Source organism: Thunnus thynnus, chromosome 1 (genome assembly GCF_963924715.1).
Source record: "Thunnus thynnus chromosome 1, fThuThy2.1, whole genome shotgun sequence".
NCBI classification, from domain to species: domain Eukaryota; kingdom Metazoa; phylum Chordata; class Actinopteri; order Scombriformes; family Scombridae; genus Thunnus; species Thunnus thynnus.
Genome location: NC_089517.1, coordinates 15,385,716 through 15,411,294, shown reverse-complemented (window position 1 = coordinate 15,411,294; position 25,579 = coordinate 15,385,716). Strand labels below are relative to the sequence as shown.

At 40.0% G+C, this 25,579-nt stretch overlaps 1 protein-coding gene across 2 annotated transcripts in view; it reads left to right on the top strand.

Annotated features, from left to right (window-relative positions):
* The first annotated feature begins 5,837 nt into the window (after nucleotides 1-5,837).
* rasa3 (RAS p21 protein activator 3) overlaps nucleotides 5,838-25,579 on the top strand; it is a 41,111-nt gene continuing 21,369 nt past the window's right edge. For both annotated transcript variants that reach the window (XM_067586349.1, XM_067586340.1), the window contains exons 1-4: nucleotides 5,838-6,091; nucleotides 19,274-19,391; nucleotides 21,527-21,630; nucleotides 22,507-22,601. In XM_067586349.1, the coding sequence (XP_067442450.1) occupies nucleotides 6,037-6,091; nucleotides 19,274-19,391; nucleotides 21,527-21,630; nucleotides 22,507-22,601 (372 nt within the window). In that variant the 5' untranslated portion in view covers nucleotides 5,838-6,036. The remainder of the gene's footprint in view (nucleotides 6,092-19,273; nucleotides 19,392-21,526; nucleotides 21,631-22,506; nucleotides 22,602-25,579) is intronic.

The window sequence follows — 25,579 nt, the reverse complement described above, 5'->3', positions numbered from 1 at the left end:
TCTATGAAAATAACCACAGAGCTTTGGAGGAGATAACCACAGGAACTATGTTGTTAACTGTGATACTGATATGGACGCAGAGGCCCAATATGCACATTCAGAGAGCTATAGTGCATGGCAGGGTTGTTGCTGTGTGGAGGGTGTAATTTCTCTTCTTGAGAAGGATCCAACAGGCTAACAGGAGCAATGAGACATATAGCCTAATTAGATTTAGAGCTATTCTAAAGGAGTCAGGGTTAATCCCAACACCTTGGCCCACAGAAGCAGCAGAAGCACTAACGGCGTCATTCCTGGTAGAAGGGCTGTCCAACTGCTCTTTAGTCCCACATCTTTGCTGGGTTGGGCTTGGCCAGCTGGGTTTGTAGAGTGTTCCAGACCAGAGTCGGGCTATTTTGAGGAATGTGGTCATCGTGATCTCAGAGGCGTGGCCCAATGGGCTCAAGTGTGGGCTGATGATGACCCTGTGCCTTTCACCTGAATGGATCTTAAATCTTGTCCAGACATCCCTCTCAATGGGCAGGCCAACACCTTGTCCATTCTTCCATCTGTGAAATTTGGCCCAAGATCAGTGTCAACAGGAAAATAGAGACCACTTATTCTTTCCAGGCTATTGCTGTCTTGTTTTATGACTGCCTTTCACAACACTTTGTTTTAGAGCACTTCTATAATTGCCTTGGCCATGGAGGTTAGGTTTCCATAAGCTTCTTTTGTTCTGTCTGTCAGTAAGGCAGTTTGGTGGTAATCATATGGAACTTTTAGAGACAGATATTTCCAAATTTTGGGGATTTTTGACAATTTAAGAAATCTATTGACCTCAGTGCAATGCTATACCGGGATATTATTCAGAGTATGTGAAGATTTGCACGCTGGAAGTACCCTCTTGAACAGCGTAATGAATGGAAAACAAAAACACAGGAATGAGATATGAATTTATTGCTTCAGTATTGTTGGTTGGTGTCTGCTACTTACTGTGTACATGGATAAAATTTAGGTTGTTTTAAACATAACACATGAATAAACAAATCCTTTCTTTAAATCACTAAAGACCCAGTAATGGCAAGTTGATTCTTATTGAGTAAGATAGTTTGTTTTTGCTTTGTGCATTTTGTTAATGTCTCGGTTTTCTGTCACTACAAGGCCATATTGAAAAAAATAAACTGATAGTCAAATCACATTAGGTTCAAGAGGCTGATGTCTGTTAACTCTCCCCAGGAAAGCTTCAAATGCCATTATACTGCACTTGTCATAAACTAAAGCATTGCATACACCATGTCCTGAGTTTGGCATTGTTCATAGTTGCAATGTAGGATCCTAGATTGTTTGCAGTTTATACAGTTCAGATCATGGTGACAGCAACACATCATTTTCTCCACAGCAATAATGACTTAAAGATGGTTCCAGTGGTACATGAGCTGTTTTCTCTCTTTTAGCATCTGCAGTCTATTTGATGTAGGCAACAATCAAGGGAGATCTAGTAGAGTCAGACCCATGTTGCTGCATGTGGGGCCCATGTAGGGGGAATAACACTTTTCACTGAGCAGCCATAGATGATGCAGGGCCGATGCTCAGAGAAGGAGAGCACAAATAAAATGCTGATGTATATGAGTGTGGTGACCTAGCTCTGCCAGTACCTACACTTATGTTTTCTAAATCACTCAACATTATGGGCTAGTTCTTGTCAATACAGAGTCTAGGAGCCTTATGACGCTGTAGCCTGTGTATGCAGGGTGATTCATGCCAGTGAGGAGCAGGAAGAGGATCAGCGGTGTGATCAAGGGATTTGGTGGAGCACACGTTTCAATGGGATAAAGAGATTAGTATGTTGGCACCGCTGGTTTTGGCAGAAAATGGTATTTACCACATCATGTTTTGATAAATATGTTAGTAAGTGCTGCCAAAGCCAAAGAAATGTGAAGTTGCATTTTAGCTTGAAATTAAATAAGAAGATTCACCAGCTGTTTCACAACCAGAATCAGCTTTATTGGCAAGTATATGGACACAGAAGTCGAAAATTGAGTCCAGTTGCTCTTGTACACATGCTGAGAACAAATTTACAGGAAGATATAAATGACATGACATTTTATAGATATATAGACTTTGACATACAACTGCTTAATGGCTTCTCTATACTGCAAGCACCACTAAGGCTGCAGGTCTGTGCATATTCTCTCCCTGTTTCTCTTTCTCAGTCTAGTTTCAGTCTAATTTGGTTTTGTCTCATGGGGACTATAGTTGTTAATCAAAATAATCAGTTGTTAAAATTGAACAAATGTTCAAGCATTTACCACGTTTTGATATTATTATACATCTCAAAATGAATTGTGACGACTCAAAACTCCAGTTTCATATATCTATCTTAAATTTGAGTTTCAGTTAGTCATCATTTAACATTTTCTGACAAGTCGCCCTGTGGTTTGTAAGCAATGATTAATGGTTAATAAATAATTCACTGATGCTTTATAAATCATTCATGAGCCATTAATTAGAATATCTTTTGGGTTGCCAGGATGTGGAAAATCCTACTCCAGCATCAAACTCTTTTTTTTTTTAATCAGAAAGTGGTACCAATGTGTTGTATTAAAATTTCAGACAGTAAAAACTGAATTGTTTGTAAATTCTTATTAAGATCAATGGTAGTCTCTTGCTAATCAGAATGCGATTTGAGACATCTTAAATATTAATTTTGACTTGTCAAATGAGGAAAACTCCTGCACTCTGTCTGTCTTACTGCTGGAACAATTATTAGTGCATGTCATGGTATTACCAGTATATTTACACTTAATATACCTAATGAAGGTCCGATAGAACGAAACATTGTGAACTTAAATAAATATTAATAATAAATTATAATATTAATAATAAACGTTCCTGCAGCAAGCGAGACAGTGTGCAAGAGTTTTTTCTTTTTTTATTCAAGTTGTGCTTTCCTCCAACACACTTGATGCATATTCATGTGTGCAGACTTTTTTTCAAAGATTTTGACTCATCATAAATGATAAGTGAAGTATTTAATGTAATCCCTTACATTTCAGAATGGTTTTCCATATGTGTCAGTTTTTTTTCAATGGGACATATTATGCTTTTTGTGATTTTCTGTTATTTATATGCTGTTATGATGTCAGATATCCATGCTAAACATGGTCGAAGTTCCACAATTTTAGGTTAATGTATGTAGAAATGCTCACTGTAAGTTCAAACTGCCCTGAATGCTTTGTTTGTGATGTTTTTGCCTTGTCATGTCACCTTGTTGTGCCAAAGGTTTTTCCATGTGTTGTTTGCGTTGTCCACTCACTTATTTTGGATCAGATGTTTGCTTGAACATGCTGATGTATTTGAGAAGTTGCCATTTTGAGTAAAGAATGAGAAAAAGTACTGAAATCCTACTGCTGTAGTTTGTTTCATGGTTTGTTAACGTATATCCAGAGCTGGCGGATGTCTGCTGAGAGGCAGCTTCCAAGAGCTGTCCAACCAGAGCAGAGTGGACTCATCAGGAGGGGGCCCTTAAGGAGACAGAAGCTAAAACTGCCTCTTTCAGACAGAGCCTGAACTGAGGGGCTGCGTAAAGGGTCAGTATGAGTTAAATAATGAGTTTTTTGAACTGTAAATCATACGAAGATATTCCAGTAGAGCCCTGGATTAAAAAATATAGCCCTTTAAATTTCCCCTTTAAATTTCAAAATGGTTTGCTATATGTGTCAGCTTTTTTTAGATAAAAGAAACACTATGAACACACCCACTGAGAGGGGTTTGGAGAGTTGGTGGGCTGTAGTTCAGTTTCCTTATAGGAGAGATTCACAATTTTTCAAGCCTGTCATAAAACAGGTGCCCATATGAGCACTGAAAGAGGTTTTTCTTCACTGTAATCATTCCTCCTGTTCATATTGGCTATTAAAAGATACCTTTCAAATGGATTTTCAATGTAAGTGATGGGGGCCAAAATCCACAGCGTGTCCACACAGTCATTTTGTGCAAAAACATATGTAAAGTTTATCTGAAGCTTGTATGAGGCCCCAGCAGTCAGAGTTAGTTATATCAAGTGTATATCTGCCACATTTATAGTCTTTTTAACATCAAATTCCCTCTGTGTCTCTTCGGACAGTGTTTCCCTGTTGAGCTGCGGTGGAAGTACAGTAACAGAAAGAGGGACTTTTGCACTAAAAAGACTGTAATGTTGAAAGATATCTACTTGGTTTGACTAATTTGGACAGCTGAAGCTTCATATTAGCTTCAGATAAACTTTTACATGCATTTTTGCACAGAAGGAGACTTTTGGATTTTGTTTTATGGTTTGAAGACAGACTTGACAACTGTCAACCCCTCATTTAACAAAACCACTTCCTCTCCATTTTTGTGTCACAGATCACTCCTAATACCCTTTTACAAACATTTCGGCAAAGAAGGACACTTTTGGATTTTGGTTTATGCTCTTAAGACCGACTTGACAACTATCAACCCCTCCTTTAACGACATCACTTCCTCTCCATTTTTGCAGTGCGTCACAGATCACTCCTAATACCCTTTTACAAACATTTCGGCAAAGAAGGACACTTTTGGATTTTGGTTTATGGTTTGAAGACCTACTTGACAACTATCAACCCCTCCTTTAACGACATCACTTCCTCTCCATTTTTGCAGTGCGTCACAGATCACTTCTAATACCCTTTTACAAACATTTCGGCCAAGAAGGAGGCTTTTGGATTTTGGTTTATGGTTTGAAGACCTACTTGACAACTATCAACCCCTCCTTTAACAAAACCACTTCCTCTCCATTTTTGCGTCACAGATCACTTCTAATACCCTTTTACAAACATTTCGGCCAAGAAGGAGGCTTTTGGATTTTGGTTTATGCTCATAAGACCGACTTGACAACTATCAACCCCTTCTTTAACGACATCACTTCCTCTCCATTTTTGCAGTGCGTCACAGATCACTCCTAATACCCTTTTACAAACATTTCGGCCAAGAAGGAGGCTTTTGGATTTTGGTTTATGGTTTGAAGACCTACTTGACAACTATCAACCCCTTCTTTAACAACACCACTTCCTCTCCATTTTTGCAGTGCGTCACAGATCACTTCTAATACCCTTTTACAAACATTTCAGCAAAGAAGGAGACTTTTGGATTTTGGTTTATGCTCTTAAGACCGACTTGACAACTATCAACCCCTTCTTTAACAACACCACTTCCTCTCCATTTTTGCAGTGCGTCACAGATCACTTCTAATACCCTTTTACAAACATTTCGGCAAAGAAGGACACTTTTGGATTTTGGTTTATGGTTTGAAGACCTACTTGACAACTATCAACCCCTCCTTTAACGAAACCACTTCCTCTCCATTTTTGCAGTGCGTCACAGATCACTTCTAATACCCTTTTACAAACATTTCGGCAAAGAAGGACACTTTTGGATTTTGGTTTATGCTCTTAAGACCTACTTGACAACTATCAACCCCTCCTTTAACAACACCACTTCCTCTCCATTTTTGCAGTGCGTCACAGATCACTCCTCATACCCTTTTACAAACATTTCAGCAAAGAAGGAGGCTTTTGGATTTTGGTTTATGGTTTGAAGACCTACTTGACAACTGTCAACCCCTCTTTTAACGACACCACTTCCTCTCTATTTTTGCAGTGTGGCACAGATCACACCTCATACCCGTTTACATTTTGCACAGAAGGAGACTTTTCGATTTTGGTTTATGGTTTGAAGACAGGCTTGACAACTGTCAACCCCTCCTTTAACGACACGACTTCCTCTCCATTTTTTCGGCACAGATCACCCCTCATACCCATGCGTGGGCGGTGTTGTGTAGAGCCACGCCTCCGCTGGCGCTGCCGCTGCTGCTGCTGCTGCTGCGGGACCGCTTGTTCTCAACCAGCCAGCAGCAGCAGTGGTCGGGACGGAGTGTGATCGCTGTCCGGAGAGCATAGATGTGCAAAACCCCTGGAATATCCGTGCGCTGGACAGGCCAGAACCGACCACCGTGGAGGACTGTCTTTATTTAGCCGTCACAAGGGAAAGAGCCACGGTGAAAGCATGGCGGTAGAAGAGGAAGGTCTCCGGGTTTTCCAGAGCGTTAAAATAAAAATAGGTAAGAAGAAAAATCCCTACCCCCAGTCTGAGCGCCTTCAATGGATGGCTCCATATTAACGGGCCAAACAGGCACTGAGGGCTGGAGACTGGAGGGGGACAGATCTGATATGTCTTGTTCCTGCTGTTATTGTAATTCAAATCACACGCTTCCTTTGCAAAGCAGACTGTAAAAACAAATTGTAAAATTGAACATGTAGAGGGAAACACGAGAGATACAAAGCCTTGTGAGAAATTGTGGGAATTTGGCAGCTGGCATAAGGATCCGAATCATGTGTGTTAGAGGGCTACATATGGAGACTTGAACTGATATTTATCTGGACATATCGGCTCCACAGCTGCGAATATCCAGATGATAAATAAACCTTTATTACCTCTCAGCTACAGTCACCCATTCATACAATCTCTCTCCCTCCTCTAAACAGCTTTATGCTTCTAGCTATTGATTGTTAGCCCAGATTTCTATATTTAGATATAGCTGGTCTCCAGTGGGTACCCCCCGGTTTGTAAGAGGCATGTGGTGCATACATATCCCATGAATGGAGCCTTGGAAAGGCTGAGAGCAGTATGCAATTGAAGCTCTAGTGAAGGGATCGGTGTTTTTATGCTATTTGTTTGTACTTATGCTTCAGTAAAACTGTTCATATGTAATCACAGGTATCTCATGGGTTATAATTGATATCTATAACAATAATAATATAGAAGAAAAAAAGATATTAGTCGTCTAAAATAGGAGAGAAAAATAAATTCACCGTACGCTTACTCCTAAGTTATAGAGACACTCTAAAATATCTCTTGTCATGTAATAATAGTATAATTAGGGTGACATTTGAAGATTTTATGGACTATTGATACATTTTCCCACTATTTTCTCAATTAATCGATTATTTGTCTGGTCTATAAAATCTGAAAAAGGCGAAAAATGTTGATTCAGATGGATTGTTTTGTCCAACCAACCGTGAAGCGGCAAAATCCTCTTGTTTGAGAAGCTGGAATCCGAGAATTTTTGGCAATTTTGCTTGGAAATGTATCAAAATTTGTTTTGTTGCTGATTAATTTTCTGTTGAACACGCAATTGATTATTTGACTAGTTGTTTCAGCTCTAATTATAGTAAACATAACTGTTATTATTTTATTAGGGGGAATAGTTAAAAATGCTGCTGTGTGACTATTTCCTCAAACTATATATTTTTGCCTTTTTAATACCGAATCTTTCAAAGGCATAGTCATTTCCTCTGTGAGCTCTAATTGTTATCCCGGGTCAATATGGGACGTTTGGAAGAGTCTCCTTTCGTTTTCACTGACATCTGGCACCCAGTTCATCCTGGCTGTGCTGTCCGGATTGTTTTGACTCCAAACATGCGACAGAAGGGATGAGCAGGGGAAAAAATGACAACAAACACACACCCAAGCTGTGGGGCTATGTGGTGCTGCCAGCCAGCATTAGACAAAAACACTCTGGTGGCCCTTTTTTTCAGTCGAGCGGATGCAAAGTTAGGCTGTATTTTTTAAGCTCCTTACCTACTGTTAAAATTGGCAGCAGAGACGCTGAGAAACAGCTGGTGATTCAAACAAGGACAACGAGAGGGAAGCGTGAACAATCCTGACTTGACTTTATCAAAGAGTTCAGCCTCAGTGAGATAATATGCTCTGACCTGTAACTCCACAGAGAGTTGTAATATTTAAATCACAAAGGTCTCATTAGTTTGCTCCACTCTGTGAATGACTGCTCGGTTTGCTGGCGGCGTTAAGTTCCTGTGAATGAAAACTGAGCGAGTGGAGGACCTCCTACCTGCTCAGAGACAAGCCTGCTTACTAATCATGTCAGCAATGCATCTTCATGTTGCCTAGATAAATAGTTTGCAAGCTTTCTGAATATGTTATGATTTGTGATATACAGATCGTTCATGAAAAACATTCACATTGTCGTCACTATGAAGCTTGGATTCCTCTTTCTTCTGTAATGTCATATCAATGACGACAGCAGCGTTTACACTGCGTAGTTACCTAGCAGCAGTCATGCTCACTGTCCGTCTGATCCTCATGGCTCTCTGCTACCAGTAATGTCTATGCAACCCTTGCATCACATTGTTTTCATCAAAGTCTTGTCCTTTGGCATGAGGCTGCGGTTGGCTGATGACTCAGAGTTGAAAATCTGCCACATATTTGTTGGAGAGAGAGGACTTAATGTTACTGTAATGCTCAGCCAGGTGATGGCTCTTCTCAGTTTCCTGAAGGAACACATGAATTTCGGAAACCGAATGGGCCTACTGGGCCCGAGTCCGTGCTGTCTGGGGAACACAGGAAACAGGAAACTACCCCCAATTCACTTCCTGATTGGCTGGAATAGACTACAAAAGAATTGTGTTTTTTCCTGCATGGCAACAAGCTAACACAGACCAGATGTAGTGGGACACAGAGAGAGGGACAGAGGTGGTGTCTCACATACAGGAGCAAGCTGTGCTTCGTCTGTCAGCCACTGTCTCTGTCAGCGTTCAGAGTGACAGAGAAATCTCAGTGGCACAGCTGGAGTCGGGCTTTTGCTCTAATTAACATCAACACATGTGCATTCGACTTCTCTGTCACCGCTAAAACATAGTTTCAATAACTCGGACGGATTGAGAGCACTGGAAAACACATCAAACTATAATGTGGCACAAATTAGTGTACACTCCTTCGAAGAAATGTATAACAATGAATTACTGTAACATCTTAAAGCCATTACAAACTCATTCTGTGCAGCCAAATCTGCAGAACTTTTAACTGAAATACTACAAATTCTAAAATAATGCAGAATACATCTAGATTATTTTCATTTCCAAACATGGAGTAAAAATCCTCCAGATTCAACGAAGAGTTGGAACAAGACGGAATACCGTAAGACAGTCTAGAATAAGAGGATTTTTACAACCTGAAACCTGCTTTAATTGATTTTGTGGCCACTTGGGGGCAGCACAACAAGCCGTAAACACAAGCAAATAGTTGCTAATTTACCTATTCAGCAAATACTTAGCAACATTAGCATTCATTTAGGGGCATTTTTCAGGCCACCTGGTGAATGTAAGTCCAATATTTGCTCTCATTTTAGCTCTGTTTTTGGTCTCCACCAACTCCTGTGGGAAATATCTGCTAGTTACTGACTTTTTCTGTTAGCTGTTTTGTCCTGGGCAGGTCGCCTAAAGGGGATTTTTAGAGATTTTTTTGCTAAAAATAGCCCATGATACAACGATAACAACAACCGTAGCAACAAAGGCTACGTAACGGACGGCCGTTTGTAGGCAGGTGCGCAAGATCTGATATCAATTTAATGAGGAAGTAGAAGTAACATTGCAAACGGAGCGTTCAGTGCAGGCTTAAGCCTGGGATTTTCACTTTCAGGGAGTATTTTTACTCATGTTCACATCACGTTTTCTAACAGTGTTATGTTTAACATAAACATTCGACATTATAACAGTATGTAACTATCAAAAAATCACAAAAAGCATATTATGTCTCCCATAATAAGGGGAAACTTGATACTCAGGAGTTAAAGGAAGTGTGTTTTGTATTCTAGATGATAGACCAGATAGCTTTTTGAAACAATGAAATAATTTGTGAATAAGCAAATTTGTTATTTTTGGTGCCTATTGTGGACAGCATAAACATGTTAATGATTACTCCCAATCTGAAGGTTTAAAAATTTCCAGAGCTCAGTCTGTGTCTGGTACTAGGTAACGTGGCTGAGGTTAAGTTACTGGATTGGTAGAGAGTAAACGTGGCATCTTCTGGCATCACTTCACCTCATAAGTCACTCAACCTGCACTGCTGAGACTTTATAGTGTTGGCCCGGTGCTGTGTTGTTACTGTTTAATAGTGTTGTTACAATTAAAATGTAATTTTATATGTAGAGGATATAGAGTTCAAGCCTGAGTGGACCACAGTGGGAGAAACACTAGATTACATATTGTGAAGAGGAGGTTCAGTGTCGGACAATCAGGAAAGAGCAGCTGAATTTAGGCAGCTCAGGCTGGATGACTTTGGCGGGGGTGAGCATGGGAGGGAAAAGTTGGTTTGTAGTGACAGGGGCCCCCCTCCTTCCCTTGACAGCTGGCCAACAGAGGTTCCCAAACTTCCCCCTGTCCAGACTGAATAGGAGACATGGAGTGACCGGGAGAGGGAGGGAAGGAATGTTTTAGAAACTCTCCGTCTGCGTGGAGGACTCCCACTCTTATTTAGGTGAAGGGTTCAGATCCCAGTTGGTTTGCTTCATATAGAGCTATGATTTCATTGCGTTCATGTTCATAAGTGTATGCATAATGGTGTTCATATAAGCCAAGTTCTCCATTTTGTCCTAGAAGGCCAGCTCTCTGGGAAGTCGTTTGCTGTAAACATGTGTGTTGACTGTTTAGACGCAGACTGTGTTACGGTCCAGGCAGCTTTAGGCTGGTGGAATAATCCGGGTCGGGTACAGCGGCTCTCTCTGCACTCAGTCATATACCCTCCATGAAAAAACACAGTACTTGGAATAGCGGGGAAGTATCGCCGTTGGCCCAGCATGCTGGGTCAGAAGGGGTAAATAAAGGGCTCAACCAGTGTGCTGCTCCTTCAGGATGTCCTTCAGATGCCCCGAGGGAGAAGTCGACTCAATCCCTCCCTGGGATGACCTCTACCTGCTGACAATGACATAACAACAAAAACATTTACCTTGCTATGTGCAGTGTACGTTACAGAGAGAGAAAATCAGAAATTATCTCAACAGAAAGGGGTTGAAAAGTTCTACAGCAAATGTCTCCACACACACTGATTAAATCAGGTTTTGCAACAGTGCTACTCTGCTCTGGCAACACCAGCAATGTCAGCTTGCCACACAGTGACTTACACTCAGCTCACTCTCTCTTTCCTGTGCTTGCAAAAGATAGCATATCTGCTCGCCAATGTGTATGGGTCGAGCCTGTGTGTGAGCTGTTGATGTTTTTTTTTTTTACATCTTAATTAGTTAAAAGCAGAGTTTTCTGGGAGTTATGTAAATGGATGAGGAAGCTGGAGGGAGTGTTGAGGTTAAACTCTATCCTGACCAAGACGCACAGGCCATATAATGCTGTGAAACACACTCCACACCATGACCACTCTGGTTTGAAACATTACACTCATATCCTGAATGAACACACCAGGTCTCTGACACACTTTAAAGCCGATCCTCCGGACGCAGTGTGAACTTGTGCAAACTTCCACAAGATCTCAGCACATGCCCATGTGTGTGTGTGTGTGTGTGTGTGTTTGTGGTCGTGTATTTTTGTTTTACTCAAGTTTTCCATTGAGACTAACGGATCTGTGTGAACATTAGCCTTCGGCAGCGCAAGACGGAGAGTGAGTTTGATCAGTAACTGAACGCTGGTTTATCAGAGGGACTGTGGTGTGCCACAGCCGGTCTTTAACTGTAAACCCCCTCTTTTTTTTTCTCTCCACACTTTTTTCCCTCCTCGTGCTGCTTCAGCAACTGTTGTGGTTGCGTGGAAAGTCTTAATTTGTGGCGAGCAGCATTGTATTCAAAAATGTTAGTTAGGAATGGACAGTAGGTAGCTTCTGCTGCTGCTATGAAAAAGGCCAATAAACTGAAGCAGCTGCTAAATCAGAGAGATCATACGATATGTACTGACACAGACTTATTTTTTTCATGTGTTTATCTTCATCTGAGGAGTGTCCTTTATTTTGTTCAGTGTTTTAAATACTGTTGAAGCGAGTACTTGATTTGTCCATCAATGGATATAAAGGTGCTTTTTTCAAATAAATTAAATGTTAAGTTATATATCAAGTAGTAATACCAAACATATGCTGGTTATATTTACAATAAACATCTTCACGTCCACATGACCCACTGGGTGTGTTCATTATTATGAATACATATTGTACAGACCAGCATGGTTCAAACAGACACAACTCAAGATCCCAAAGTATTCGTACCACTTGATATTATGATGTAGATATAAATAATATAAGTGTCTTGGGCTTGAAACTGTTACACAGTAGAGACTTAGATAAAGCATTAGAACAAGCAGATACAGAGTATGTGTGTGGTAATGTTGTCAAACCGGGTGGGTTTTTTTAATCTAACCTTTAAGCTACTTAAAGTGATACTCCAGCCAAAATCCATCTCCTGAGAATCAAACTTTTAGCTAATGTAGGCTAAAACGTTTGTCCTCTGCTGCCACCATGACGTTCTTAAGCGTTGAAGGGAGAAGTGTCTTTAAACATATTAGTTTGGACAGTTGAGAAGTGGATTAGGCTGCAGTTGTGAAACGTCACTGTGAAGTCTTTGTAACTGACTTGTGAGCTAACCTAAGCCCCAGTTTTTCTTGAATGGCCGAAAGGGCTGTGACTACTGATTATTGTTATTATTGATTAGTCTGTTGATTTTTTTTCAATAAATCAATTTATTTCTCAGTAAAATGTCTGTAAATATTGAAAAGTGGTAGTTATAATTTCCTACAGCCCCAGCATTTCTTCTTCAAATGTCTTTTTTTGTCTGACCAACAGTCAAAAACCCAAAGATATTCAAGTTACCGTCATGTGTGACAGAGATAAGCATTACATTTTTACATTTGAGAAGCTGGAAGCTGGATGTTTGGTATTTTTTGATTATTCAATGATCAAAATAGTTTAAACTAAAATAATTTTCTGTTGCTCAACTAATCAGTAATTCACCTCATCTTTGACGCTATAACAACCACTTTACAACCTTCTAGTAGGTGACAGCTATTTCTGTTGTAATTATGTGTAAGAAAAGTCTTTTTTGGGCCACTGGAAGTCATGTGACCTGCAATTTTGACTCAGTCCACTACCCCAAAATCACAGCTGCGTGCTGCCCCTGGGTTGAGTTTGAAGGACATGTGTTTACCAGGCAGTGACATGGTGTTGAGTTGCATTAAGGGAAGTGTAGGATCCAGGGTTTCAGGTAAGGGACTAAAACTCAGGATATGTCGGCCTTCACTGCACAGATTTTGACATTCTTATTTTAGTATGAAATCGTTGCATTGCCCCTTTAAGACGTGACTTTGTGGTTTGGAAACTGTTAATGATTGTTTTTGTTATTGTTTGACATATTGTAGAGTAAATAAGTAATCAGCTAATAGAAATCATGAGATGAACTGATAATCAAAATAATTGTAAGCTGTGTGTGTGTGTGTGTGCGTGTGTGGGTGGGTGGGTGTGTGTCGGTTTAAAGTTTTTATGTTTAGTCATTTTCAGAAATCCAATAACGACTTAAGATTCAGTTTCGGTTCTTGTTTTGACACTCGTTTTAGGAAAATCAAAGGAAGTGAGTATCAACAGAGGGATTATATATTGCACTTTTACAAGTTTCAGTCTTTCTTCCCTTTCTCACGGTGTCTCTCTCTCTCTGTGTGTTGCACACCCACACACACACTCACACACACACACACACACACTCTCAGGGGTAACTGGGTTGTTCGCTGCTTTTAAACTACATCTTGGATCCAGTTGAAATTCCTTTCTCCTCATCTCATTTCCTGTTGTAGCTTTCTCCAAAGCTAACCGCTCTCCAGTTTTCTATCTGGCTGACTTCTCTCTCTCTCTCTCTCTCTCTCTCTCTCCCTCTGCAGTCTTCCTCCTCTCTCACCCTTGATTGAGTACACTGCTTGTATTTTTCTCAGTGACGCCCCCCACCCACCCCCCCTCCTTTCCTTAAGCCTGTGTTTCCCAGGCCTGCTAGTCGGAACACACACAACCACTGAAGGCATTCACGCTTGTGTATCCTCGAATGTGTTCATGTCAGAGAAGATTAGAATAACGAGCGGGAGCGGTGCCTCTCGCCGCGTTTGTAACTGTACGCGCGAGTATGGCCGAGTGAAACGAGTCGACAGAAGAGGAAGAGGAACAAAGCTGCACATTCACTGCGTCCGCTGTGTTGCTTCAATCACTTGTGCTTCCTCATTTCTTCCTTCCATCTTCGCCTCCTTTTTTCTTCACTTTCCTCTACAGGAATGAGGTGGGGGAGTCCAGCTTTTTTTTTCTTTTTTTTTTGATGTGTCGATCCGCTCCTGTACGCCCTCTTTGGGGTGTTCCTGTCATCGTTATTTTCTCTGTGCGATTCTGTTCACCACCCCCGTGTTTTGCGTGCACTCACCCACACGTGCCAATAGTGTGTCTGCACTGTGTGTTTTCGCTCATGTACTAGGGCAAAATATTCTCCCAAGGGCAGCTGCAGTGATGAGTTCGCGCTTGATGAAAAGAGAAAGCTGCTGCTGTTGTTGTTGGGGTTTTTTTTTTTTCTGTTTATTTTTGAATCCGGAAGAGAGAAAACACACACACACACACACACACACACGCCCCCCCCAGAGAAAGTAAAAGAGAGAGAGAGATGAAAAAGGGACCAGAAATAGAGAAAAATGAAATCAGGTTATGGCTAATTTTGAAAAAGGAAAACGAAAGCAACTCCGCAAGACAAACCCTCAGAGCTGCATAGATGAAGAGGAGAAATGAGGCAAAGAGAAAAAGAGAAAACAGCAACACATGGACAGGGATAAAAAAAAAAGAAAGTAATAGAGGAAGATAGGCAGGCTGAGACAGAGGATTACAAACGCTGGTTTTATAATAAAGTCTTTAATCTAACGTGTTGAATCGCAGGTTACGGAAAGGCTTATCCTCTCTTTTGTAACCGACTGTGTCATACACAAATATTCATAACTCCACCCTCACTGTTGTAGTGAGTGTACTCTCCAGTGGCTGCTGCTTATCAACTCATCCAGAAATACAAGACAACAGTCCAGCACTTCCTTCTCCCCTAAACAGGAAGCTGCGAGCTGTCACCCTGTATCTGTAACCCGTGGCAATGACTGGGCTGATGCTGTTTAGCAGAGACTGCAGTGGTGGTTTTGAATCTTCTAGCCAAAGAGCAATCCAGCTACAGATAGTCTTTTTTTTTGTTACTGGAGGCCATTTTTTAAGCATTCTGATTTGCTTCAGATAGGAAATTCACCACAGTAAATATTTATGTTTAAATTATGTTATCTTTGCACAGTTTTGCAGGTGGAAGCAACAATTGTTCTTAAGAGTTTAAGTGATGCATTCAGGCGCTCTAGAAACCACAAGCTGCAACTCGGGGCTTTAAACTGGCTACAATGCAAAGCAATGGGTGACAAAACAAGAAATATTAATATTTTGGGAACCAGTACATTTTTGCTAAAAGAAAAAATAGCTTAAATAATTATTTCCAAAATTGTCAATCAACTAATTGATTAATCAACTTAACATTGCAGCTCTATAAGGGTCCATTTAATTTGGTTATTTAAGAATTGCAACTAAGAAATGTACCGAGTGTGACATTTTTTAGTTGAAAAATATACTTCAAAGTCCTCGCTGGTGAACAAACTATGTAATGTGACCCTGTTTTTGACCGTAGATGTATCTGACATTTATCCAATTTCTTGTTACTTATCTGCCAATTGTATGCTGATAGCGATATATCTGCAGTAAGGTAAAATATATCAGTCAGTCTGTAATTCTCAGATGTAGAAGCACTTCTCCTGTTGTTACTACGCATCACTAAAAAAATAGAAAAAGGTAAGGACAACTAGATGTTCATTGTGATGGATTACCTACAGTATCTCAAGCAAGTTTCAAGTCTCTGCAAGCTGATTTTCATACCGTATTGTCATGAACTGAAACAGTTGGCTGCTTGAAAGGTAGAAAAATGCACTCAGCAATCTTAAAAGGTTCGGAAAAAGGTCAGCAGCAGTGGAAGAAATAAAAAAAAAATATTTGAAGTAAATGCGTTTAAACATGTGGATCCACTGGATCAATCTTTGAAATGTGTGTGTGTGTGAGATGGCGTGTAGATGCTTTAAAGTATGCACATAAACTGTATGAATTGTACTCTCACATCCTTTTTTGTAGATGTTTTCCTCCCTCCAGTAGCTCTCCTTTTGGCCCAGAGATTTGTTTATAAGCTGCGAGTTGAGTCATTAAACACACACACACACACACACACACTCACACATACGCACAGAGCTGAGAAAGCTGTGGTAATCCCACAGTGTGTTGGTTACTAGGATAACCTCAATGCTGCAATCCAATCAAGGGACCTCACAGGTCATGAATGAGAGCAGTAGGAAAACAGAGATTGGAGGGAATTCAGGAGCGAAGGGTGAATGAGGAGGATTACAGTCGGGAGATAAAATAAATGCGGGAGAATAAAATGAGAGAGAAGAGGGAGAGACGCAGGAGACAGGAGGGGGATCTAATATGGGAGGGAAGTAAAGGGATAAAGACGGAGATAAGAGAGACTTGCGTCATCGCTCAGCTCTCACACATAAACACAGACAGAGTTGCATTCTGTAAAAACCAATGTAGACAGTACAGTGTGAACTATGTTTTACCGCTCAGGTGTCTTTTTCATTTGTGAATGAACGTTGTTATTGTGTATTGATGTATGAATCAGCCTCTAGAGTATCAGTCATAACACTGTGTTGCATTACAGACCCCACTGAGAGCACTTAATCACCTCTGTTTGTCTCAGCACGGTTTTATATTTGTCCTCCATGTAGAGATGCATCAGCCAGCTTTGCTTTTTTTAAACATTGTGAGTGGACCTTTGAGACTCTGTGGACTGAAAATATGTATTTTACAGAGACTCTCTACAGTAGCAACAACAGCACATCATGTAAAATAGCAGAGAAATGTTTCTTATCGCCAACAAATCCATAAAAAGACCCAAACCAACAACGCATTAGTTTGTCTCTCAATACTTTCCGACTTACACAACCTGTCTGCCACTTCAACTCCAAGCCTGTTTGTTCTCCTCTTAAGACGCAAATCTTTTAAAAAAGGGTCACAAATGTATAGTTTTATATTTTTTTAAAGGCTAAGTTATTTCCAAAAATAGCTGGGCACTGTAGTTTTCGCAAGTAAAGAATAAATTATATCGAGGACTATTTTCAGCTGCGGATTAATACGCATTTGTCGCTCTTTTGAGTTTTTACGGCAGCAGGACTGTTTATGTGGGATGACTCAAAATAAACTACAGTGCCCACGTTCATCATAATGAAAAAACATGTCATCCAGTGCAACACTGTGACTCATTGATGTGTTTTTTATTGGTTTTGGACAATGGCACAGATGAATAAGATATAATAGACTTTGACTCCACAGTCGGTGCTTGTTATAGGATCAATTTTCTCCTTAGTTCTGGGAGTTTTTCATGGTATTTGTTGATAGTAATAAAAATACAAAATATCACCAACATCATCTAAAAAAAGTAACATTCCAGTGTAGGACTTTGCTTATCTGCTCGGTCTCACGACCGCATTACAAACCCAACAGTGTGTAAATAGATCAAATAGTGTGGTTTGTGCTTCATTACTAATGTGATTACTCTCATCGCAGTGATGGTGCATGATATGTTTACATTGTTTAAAAGTAGACTCTTCCTTCCTTCAGAGGTATTAAACTGGTTCAGTGAGAAAACAATTCATGTGAAATCCAGAACACAGACACTGTCACTGCTGGATGGATGCAGTGTTTTGTTTCTCATTCATAGATTTTATTTGAGGCAACAAAGTCTTTTGTGTTCAATTGTTTTCTAAAAGTCTAAAAGTGGAAATGAAACTGAGAGTGCAAATTGATTGAAATGTCTGATGGGACTGCTGCATTCATGTGCAGATAAGCTGATAGGATAAATGACTTCACTAATCTGAGGGTAGCTGTCTGTTCTGCTGTTTTACAGCCAGTTATCCAGTGTCAAATGTCAACTCCCCCCCCTCCCCCCCTCCCGGGTCAGCTACCAGGGTCGGAAACATTACAGCGTGTATTATATCATTGTGATCTACTGACTACATGTGAACGGAGTTAGTGTAGCAGCAGATATTTTTTTCTTTGTACAAAAAAAACAACTGTTTTGAACATATATTTTGTAAGTGGTTGTGAAATGACCAGAGCCCTAAGCCAAAACAACAGCCAAAAAGCTACATCAGTTGTAGGTCTTTTACTGCATTTCCAAGATAGAAGCAAAGGGTCACAAGATGATTAAAGGCGGAAAAAAATTAAATATCATTACTGTTTGTTTTTACCTGATATTTCTCTAATTTTTGCTTTTTTTGTTGAAAAATATTTCTCCTCTTTGTGCCTCCAAAAATCTTACAAATGAAAAAAAACGATAACAGAAAATCACTCTCTCATCGAACTGCTCACTTCTAACGTCTTACTTTAAACGTTGCTTAATTTTAAGGGGTCATGAGCCAAAAAACATGTGGAACCGCTGTTCCAGAGGATCACATTTAAAGACAGAGTCTCAGTTTGCGAGCAGCAGCACCCAGCCGCAGACGCATGCTCGCATCATGAAGAAGTTACTCATTTAAAGCCAGAAATAGCAGCGCTAAGATCTGCTGCTGAATGGCAGCATCAGATTCCCATGAAGATAATGGAGCGGTACTGGAGGAAAAACAATGACAATGTTGTGCTAACACACGTGTAACTATAGACTGCAGAGTCCTGTGGGTCCCTGAGGCAAAGGGAAATAGAATAAGGAACAGTGTACTGACTTACATGGATCTGTGGTTTCATAAAGGAGAATATATTGCTCCTGAGGGACCGGGACACCACCTTTGTGGTTTGTTTGTTTGTGTGTGTATGTGTGTATGTATGTATGTGTGTGTGTGTCTCAGTGGGTGGTTGGACCACATTCTTTTGAAAGGGAGTGCTATCTGTCACACATGTTTGATGAACAGATTGAGCTTCAGCAAGATTCAGGAAATGTCCCACGCAGATTCTTTCATTCACAGAATGAATATTTTGAATGGTTAATCGTTATCTATGTATATGTGTATGTGTGTGTTTCAGTGAACACGACGCTTGATGTTTATTTGTGCAGTATAAAAGTAGCCACCCTGGCAGCGCTAAGCTCGTTATACGTGCTGTCGGATTTGGTAATGTGATGACAATGAAAGTGTGAGTTTAAGAGTGATAAACTCTGCCAGCTCAGCCGAGAAGCTCCCGATACATTCAAAGCTAAAACGGGTGTACAAACTTACATAATGCATGTTCACAGTGTACTTAAATAAGTAATTACTTGTAGCAGTGTGCCTGAATAAAACACATTGTTATTGCTTACACCGGTGTTCCTGAATAATAACCGCTCACTCTCTCCTTCCTGCTTTCTCTCCTCTCTCTTTCCTCGCTTTTCTTTGTGCAGGAGAAGCAAAAAACATCCCTCCGTACCCGGGGCCAAACAGGATGAGGGACTGCTACTGCACTGTCAACCTGGACCAAGAAGAGGTCTTCAGGACCAAGATCGTCGAGAAGTCACTCTGGTACTTTCATGTTTATGCGCCTTCCAGTCTTTTTCTACATCTGTCTCTTTCAGTTTCCTGTCTTTTCAATCACATAAAGGTCATGAGAGTCAAATCATAACCACTTTCTCATAGGTTGAAACTCAAACTCAGACGTGGTATGAAAATAAAAACTCTGTTTGAGGGGGCGTGTTAATTCAGGTTCTGGTGAGATATGAAAGATGATCCAGGAAGTCCAGTATGAGTAATCGATCCAACCTCCAATTTGAAGGCATAGAAGCAGCCAAAACACTGCAGAGTGGTTCACAGTACTGATATAATCTGTGGTAATATTCTTATTATCTATTTGCCTCGACAAACAGTTGAAATACAGCATTCTGTGAGCATGCACATATCTGACTGGCCACCGCAGGGCCTTGCCAGATGACGTTGTGTTGAGTCTGGTTCAACTTTTGCCCACTGAGTTGGAAGGGTTGTGGTTTTTAACACAGGGCTGAGAGGAATGTCATTAATTTTGCAGGTATTTGGTCACGAAGCAAAGTATTGGACAAAGTCTAACCTTGACCTGATGATGAAACTACAGGAAAAATCTGGATTTTGTCCCAATGAACAGTCCATAACAGAAATATATTTAGTTTATGATCTTAGAAAACTAGATAAACCAGAAAATATTCACATGTGAGAAGCTGGAATCAGAGAATTTGGACTTTTTGTATCAATTATCAAAATAGTTGGTGACTAATTTTCCATCAATGCAAATCGTTGCGGCTCTAATTTGAACCTATGGTGATCCATCCAATTGTTGTCAAGATATTTCGCTCAAAATCACCAATGTGAACCTCGTGGTGGCGTTAGAGGAAAAGTCAGGGGATCCACAAAGTTATTAAAATTCATCTACTCAGGACGATGAACATCTGTCCAAAATTTCAGCAATGCCGCTAGCATGGCAAAAATAAAGTTTGTTTACTTTTCCGTCAGCTGTTCAGCAGATCCTGTATATTTTATCATTGTGTTACTTGTACTGTTTACTAGATTGTGCTTTTACATTTTTGTTATCTGGGCTGATGAGCCAACGAGTAGTGAGAACATTTCTGCATACAAGGTTGCAATTGACAAAATGGAATTACATTTATTTAAGGATCCTGTATTTGTGGGATTGTTTAAGTGCAGTCATGCCTCTGCCTGCCTCTCTGTCCATCCGTCCTTCTGTCTGTCTACTGAGTAACAGAAGAAGACAGTAATTGTTAGCAGCGGCCCTGGGGGCTCAGCTCACGAGATTCTCATTGCCAAGATTTCTATGGTCGTCGTTTAGGTAAAGCAGAGTGTGGCAGTTGATGTACCTTCCAACCGATGGTCACAAACAGGCCTTTTGTTGTAGGCAAACAAGCAGTAGAGTTCCCATGATTCATGGCAGCTTGTAAATACTTGTGGTCTTTATTTCTGCCCCAGTGATGAATCAGCTAAATCAATCATCTTTTTTTTTTTTTGCTTCAAAAATGGGAATCTGAAGGGGAATTTTGTCTTCTTATGTTTTCATTATGAAGTAAGCACACAGCTTGACTGTTAATTTTACCGACCAAGCCACAAGCATAAGCAGGAATAGTTTACAGATTAACTAATCAATCAATTAATGGATATTTTTTTGAGAGCAAGACCAAGAGGGCCGAGTCACAGATGCTTTAGCTACTTTAGCTTGTTGGGTGGAAAGGTTGTCTCCGTACTATACAAAGATGTATTTATAGACAAACTATAGACAGTTGACCCTGCAGATTGTGTTGTATGAAATAAAAAAAATCACATATTTGACCTGTTTCTTACATAAAAGTAAAATCTTAGCATTTTAAGGCATAAGAGGTTGGTATAATATGTGGTTTTGATGGTCTTTTTTCTTTCAGAATGGTGCTCCTTAAGTTATTGATTGGCATGTCGCTAACACTTTCCACAACAACACACTTTCATTTTTTTTGACACAATCAGCCACATCATTTCTAAGGAGGATTTCTTTTCTAGAATTTGCTCCCTCATTTCTCCTCATCGCATTCCTCCCTCTTACATTTTGACAAATTTATATATATAAAACCAACCGGTGTGTTTGCGGTGAACACACACGCTTTCCCTCTTATCACAGTGTGCCTTGTGTCTCCTCTCTCCTCCAGTCCGTTCTACGGGGAGGACTTCTACTGCGAGATCCCACGTAGCTTCAGGCACCTCTCCTTCTACATCTTTGACAGGGACGTCTTCAGGAGGGACTCTAGTATCGGTGAGTAAACAGCCGCTCTGTTTATTGTAAACTTGCAAACTGAATCAAGAGTTGCTTGATTAACGGGGAAGAAGGAGAAATAACCCCTCAAGTTACAGGCTTTACTATGATTTTACTGGAACTAAAGCAACATGCCAGGTAGCTTGAAAGCAATAAATAGAAATTATTATAACTCTGTAATTATGTAATTTGTTTAATGTGTAATACCTAGACTGCCTTTTCAAAACACAAAATGTTTTTTTTGTCACTCTTGTCTTTGTAAAGCTTTATATTTAACAAACAGATATGAGAGTGCATTTCTCTTCTCATCTCGTCGCACATTTCCCAAAATGTTGAACTTTCCTTTTAAGGGCATACACTTTTAGAATTCAAACTGTATGTGTCTGTGTCTGACTGTGGGCGGATGTTTTTTATCTGTGTTACTGGGTGTGCCAGCGTGTGTTCCGGTGGGTCTGTGTTTGTGTGTGGTTGCCCACTGACCACAAACTGAAAAATCTCTCTTTGGGTGTGATTTTATCTTCAACACCATCTCAGCTAGTGTTTGTGTGTGCGTGTGGGTGTCGTAAACAGAAGTAACTTGTTAGTTTCGGGATAGAAATTACGAGGTCGTCTCTCGGTAACTTTCAGTGCAATTTGCGAGTGTATCTCCAACAGCTTCTGCACCAGGTGCCTACATGCATTAAAGAGATTGGCGTGTGGATTTACAGTACGTGAGCAGACATGCGAGGGTGTGTGTGTGTGTGTGTGTGTGTTTGTCGAACGTGTGTTGTAGCTCGCATCTGAACATGTAGGTTTTATTAGGAAGGGTAAAGTGAGTTATGTTTTGGAGCTCATTTGTCTTTTTTTTTTTTTTTTTTTGCGTGATTGTGTGCGTAGGCAAGGTTGCAGTGAAGAAAGAGGACCTGCAGAAATATCATGGGAAAGACACCTGGTTCCAGCTACAACCTGTCAGCGCTGACTCAGAGGTGCAGGTCAGTACAGAGAACGAAAACACAATCAGTCACACATGCAGACAATAAAAAAAAAAAACCCTCTCCCCTGATCTTTTCTGCATTTTTTTCTCATTGTGTCTCTTTTTGGTATAAAACAAAATGTGTCCAGTTGATACTTAAAGCTGGCGTTGAATGCTTGCTTATATTAGTAATCTTCTTTACTTATCTTTTAGGGCTACAACTAATGATTATTTTAACTGTCGATTAATCTGATGATTATTTTCTCAACTTATCGATTAATCGTTTTGTCTATAAAATGTCAGAAAATTGAGAAACATGACCGTAGTAAGTTCCAAGAGTCAAAGGTTATGTTGTCAAATCATCAGTCATCTTATTTTGTCCAAACAACAATCCAAAACCCCAAAATTATTCAGTTTACAATAATGTAACGCAAAGGAAAGCATTAAATCATCACATGAGCAAAGCCAATTCAAGGCTAAATTCAGAAAAAAATTGGCAAATATGCTTTAAAAATTACTGATTTAAATCATAACTGTGCCAGTTTAGACTCTTATTTTTATTTACACTAAACTTTTGTACAGCTGCTTGTTTTTAGGCAACAGTTAAAACAAGACTGTGACTTTTGAAAGAATAAACAACACACTGTTCTTCTTAGAAATGAATAATTGAAGTCACACACTTTTACTAAATTCAATACAATAAGACGTTTTGCTGCTTCAGCCTTATTTTGTCTGGTATGACAGCAACCTGTGGTGACTAATGTTAGATAATGTAAGCAAGCTAAAGATAGATATTGCTGACTCTCTGTACTTGTTCCACTATTACATTATGTTCTAGCATTTACATTTACAAACAGTGTCAAAAAGAGTTGTGTTTTGGAATGAATATTAACTCTTTTTTCCGAGGCATACCCAGCATCAGTCACTGCAGCGTGTGTGTTTGCATGTTGGTGTTTGAAGCAGGGCAGAACCCAAACAAACACAGCATGTGTGCACCTAAAACATCTGAGCCTGCAGGGTCAAAGTCACCCGGCTCTCCACGTATCCCGTAGATCAAAATTTATCCACCTGTTCGACAGCTCGGTATGTGATCATCCGGTCCGAGAGCAAACACGCGGCTTTTGCCAAAAACTGCTGCGTTTTCCATATTTAGCGCATTTGATGAATGAACAACAGTTTGCTGAGACAGCAGATAAAGTATGTGCGCGGGTCGCAGGTTGTGGATGTGATTTGCTGTTGAGTATATTAACAGGCTGGTTGTTTATAGTTCTTTGCAGGTGTTGTATTATGGGGATAAAAGCAGATATCAAATTAGTGGAGAACCTGATGGATAATAGAGGTGTTAAGCTGATTTGATATCCATATTTAAAAGTTTGATAAAGACACATCAGCCGATATTTGTTTTTTAATAGAAATATATAACAAAAACAAACATTTTTTGATAAGAATACCTAAAAAATGTGGTTATTAAAGAATGCAATGCAAAGATATGCATTAAGCAGGATATTTTACAGTTGAAAAATAAACTTTCTGATTGACTGACAGCTGCTCTATTTGTCACACTACAGCTAGACATCTGAATTATTATTCACAGAGAAAACTTATTATTTCTGTTTCCTGTAGTTGTGAAGGCTTTTGCTCCCAGTATTTGATCTGTGATCGACAATGGAGCTGTTGCATTTTTCACACTTGTCCTACATGCTTATTTACTACTCAACACAACATTTTCTACTATTCACTATTCAACAGCCTCAATCACCCACATGCATGCATGCACAGTTTAGACACACACACACACACACACACACCCGGGCACATAGTACTACACAGACACGTACACACACACACACACACACAGACAGAGACAGTGAACAGTGAACAGTAACATCTGCAGACAGATGGGTGTGTGTAGCCCTGGAGCAGGGATCTGAAACAGAGACACATTCATCCGAGGAGCCGGGGAGAGGAAGGATGTGTGAGACAATGAGAGAAAAGAGAGAAAGTGAGGGAGATGGATCAAATGAAGTAGGAAGATAGAGTGTCTCTCTTCTCTTTTCAATAGAGGACACATTGTTTGGCCTGTGTGCACATGTGTATGTGCGTGTGTTTGTTCCCTTTGCGTGAATTGGCTAGAGAGAGCAACGCCTGTGAGTTTGCATACTGATGCTGTTAATTAATGGAGCTTTTCTAGACAGCTGCACCACTACACTGCCATTATGTCATTAATCCAATCACTTCAGAGGGAAAATAACTTCGGCATGACGTTCAGGCTTACAGCGATTTTCATACAGTGTCTCTGCTGGTGGAGGAATGCCATTTCTTTCATGTTTGTGTGTTTTTGTTTAGTGCAAGGATGAATTCTGGTGTGTTTTTAGCTTGAAGGTACAGCACATGGATTTTGGCCTTTTCTTAAAACTGTATCTTGTACTATACTATAGGTTGGTTGTCAGAAATCTAAATTGTTGGCAGTCCTGTGTGCGTTCATAAGATGCCAGTTAGGTCTTGGAGTGAAACAGTTGAACTCAATGCTGTACGCTAAAACTCATGTACAGTATTTCTAAGTGACGGATTACATGTCCCTTTATAAATTGATGACATTTTCCTTCCACTTAAGCTCATAAATTCCTTTCATATCCAACTGGATTATGCATTTAGAGAAAAGTATATTTGCCAAGCATGAATCAAGTTTGCAAAGCTGACATTTTAGATTCAATTAACTTTTATTAATTTGGAAAATGTTTTTGCCCAAAGTGACGTACAAACGAGGTAAATTCCGAGCCGCGGATTAGATTAGATTACACGATGTTGTCATATTCGTCAAAAAGTTTGTCTGTAAAAGCCAACTTTGTTTCAAAAATTGTAGATAGATGGTTTTCACTGCCCAGGATCATCCTGGCTGTCACTGGGCGCTGGGCCGTGTGGCAGTGTTCTGTGTAACGTTGGGAATGAGTTGGTGCATAAAAAGTGTTTAATAGTGTGTATTTTTGTGTGTGTGTG